We start from the raw sequence: 1,060 nt of genomic DNA on the forward strand, positions 1-1,060 counted from the left end.
TTGACGTCAAATTGATATTATTTTGACTTTTCTGTTCTCCTTGGGTAGTATTTCTCATGCATCCTGATTACGCTTACGGGGCTATGGGTTGTCCACCACGTGTTCCACCCAATAAAGAAGTGGTATTTGTTGTTCATTTGATCGATTATGTTGATGACGACGGCTGCGCACAAACATATCAAAATCTCAACGAAGAGGAGAAACGGTTTAGCTGTGTGAAACCGTTTGTGATGCATATGTTTGCGACTGCCAAAGGCTATTGCAATAAATACAACTACAAACAGGCGATACGAGAGTAAATAGCTTTTACAAGATTATGATGTTTCTGCAAACATGTGGTTGTATATGTTAAATACACTCTTTTTTTGCAGATACAGAAAAATTATTGATCGTTGTATAATATTGTAATACATTAATGATTATAAACTTAAAAAATTACAAAAATAAAAATCAGGTCATATACTAGGCTTCCTTGACATCGCAATTTTAAAGGATAGTAATTTCATGACTTACTCACTTACTTTGGAGGCAGTCAAATTAAACAATGAGGCCGAAGAAAAAGAAATAAATGAGCAACTTTCACGAGCCTGTACTAACCTTGGAATTTGTTACAACAGGGAAAACTTTCCTCTTAAAGCATGTATGATCTTACATCGAGTGCCAATACCATCAGCTAAAACCCATTATCAGTATGTTCTATTCTTACGGATTTAATTACTCATGTATAAATATATAAAATTAGTATTACAATAAATTTGTTTTTTTCTAGTCACGGGAAAGCTTTGCTGACCATTGGAGAATACAATGCCTCAATGACGGAGTTACAGAAAGCTCTTGTATTAGATCCGCGGAACGAAACCATTAGAAAAGCTATTCAGACAGTAAGTTGAAAGATTTTTTACAAAAATTATTTTTTTACAAAAAGAATTTTCTTGTAACAATATTCTTTTTTTACAGACGAATGTAAAACAGCGTGAGTATCTGGAGATAGAGAAACGTTTGTTGAAAAATTGCTTCAAGTCCAAGGAAGAACAAAACAAAATTACTGAATTTCGAAAAG

The 1,060-nt window shown here is 33.3% G+C and overlaps 1 protein-coding gene across 1 annotated transcript; it reads left to right on the top strand.

Annotated features, from left to right (window-relative positions):
• Positions 1-48: 48 nt before the first annotated feature.
• On the top strand, positions 49-1,041 carry LOC105460890 (inactive peptidyl-prolyl cis-trans isomerase shutdown-like; the record flags this gene model as incomplete). Its single annotated transcript, XM_011707378.1, has 5 exons — positions 49-295; positions 372-394; positions 455-689; positions 770-881; positions 958-1,041. Coding segments are annotated over 5 exons (701 nt in total), but the record flags the coding sequence as incomplete, so codon positions are not given.
• Positions 1,042-1,060: the final 19 nt, after the last annotated feature.

The sequence above is a fragment of the Wasmannia auropunctata genome, unplaced genomic scaffold (genome assembly GCF_000956235.1).
Source record: "Wasmannia auropunctata unplaced genomic scaffold, wasmannia.A_1.0 LD314025.1, whole genome shotgun sequence".
In the NCBI taxonomy this organism is placed as follows: domain Eukaryota; kingdom Metazoa; phylum Arthropoda; class Insecta; order Hymenoptera; family Formicidae; genus Wasmannia; species Wasmannia auropunctata.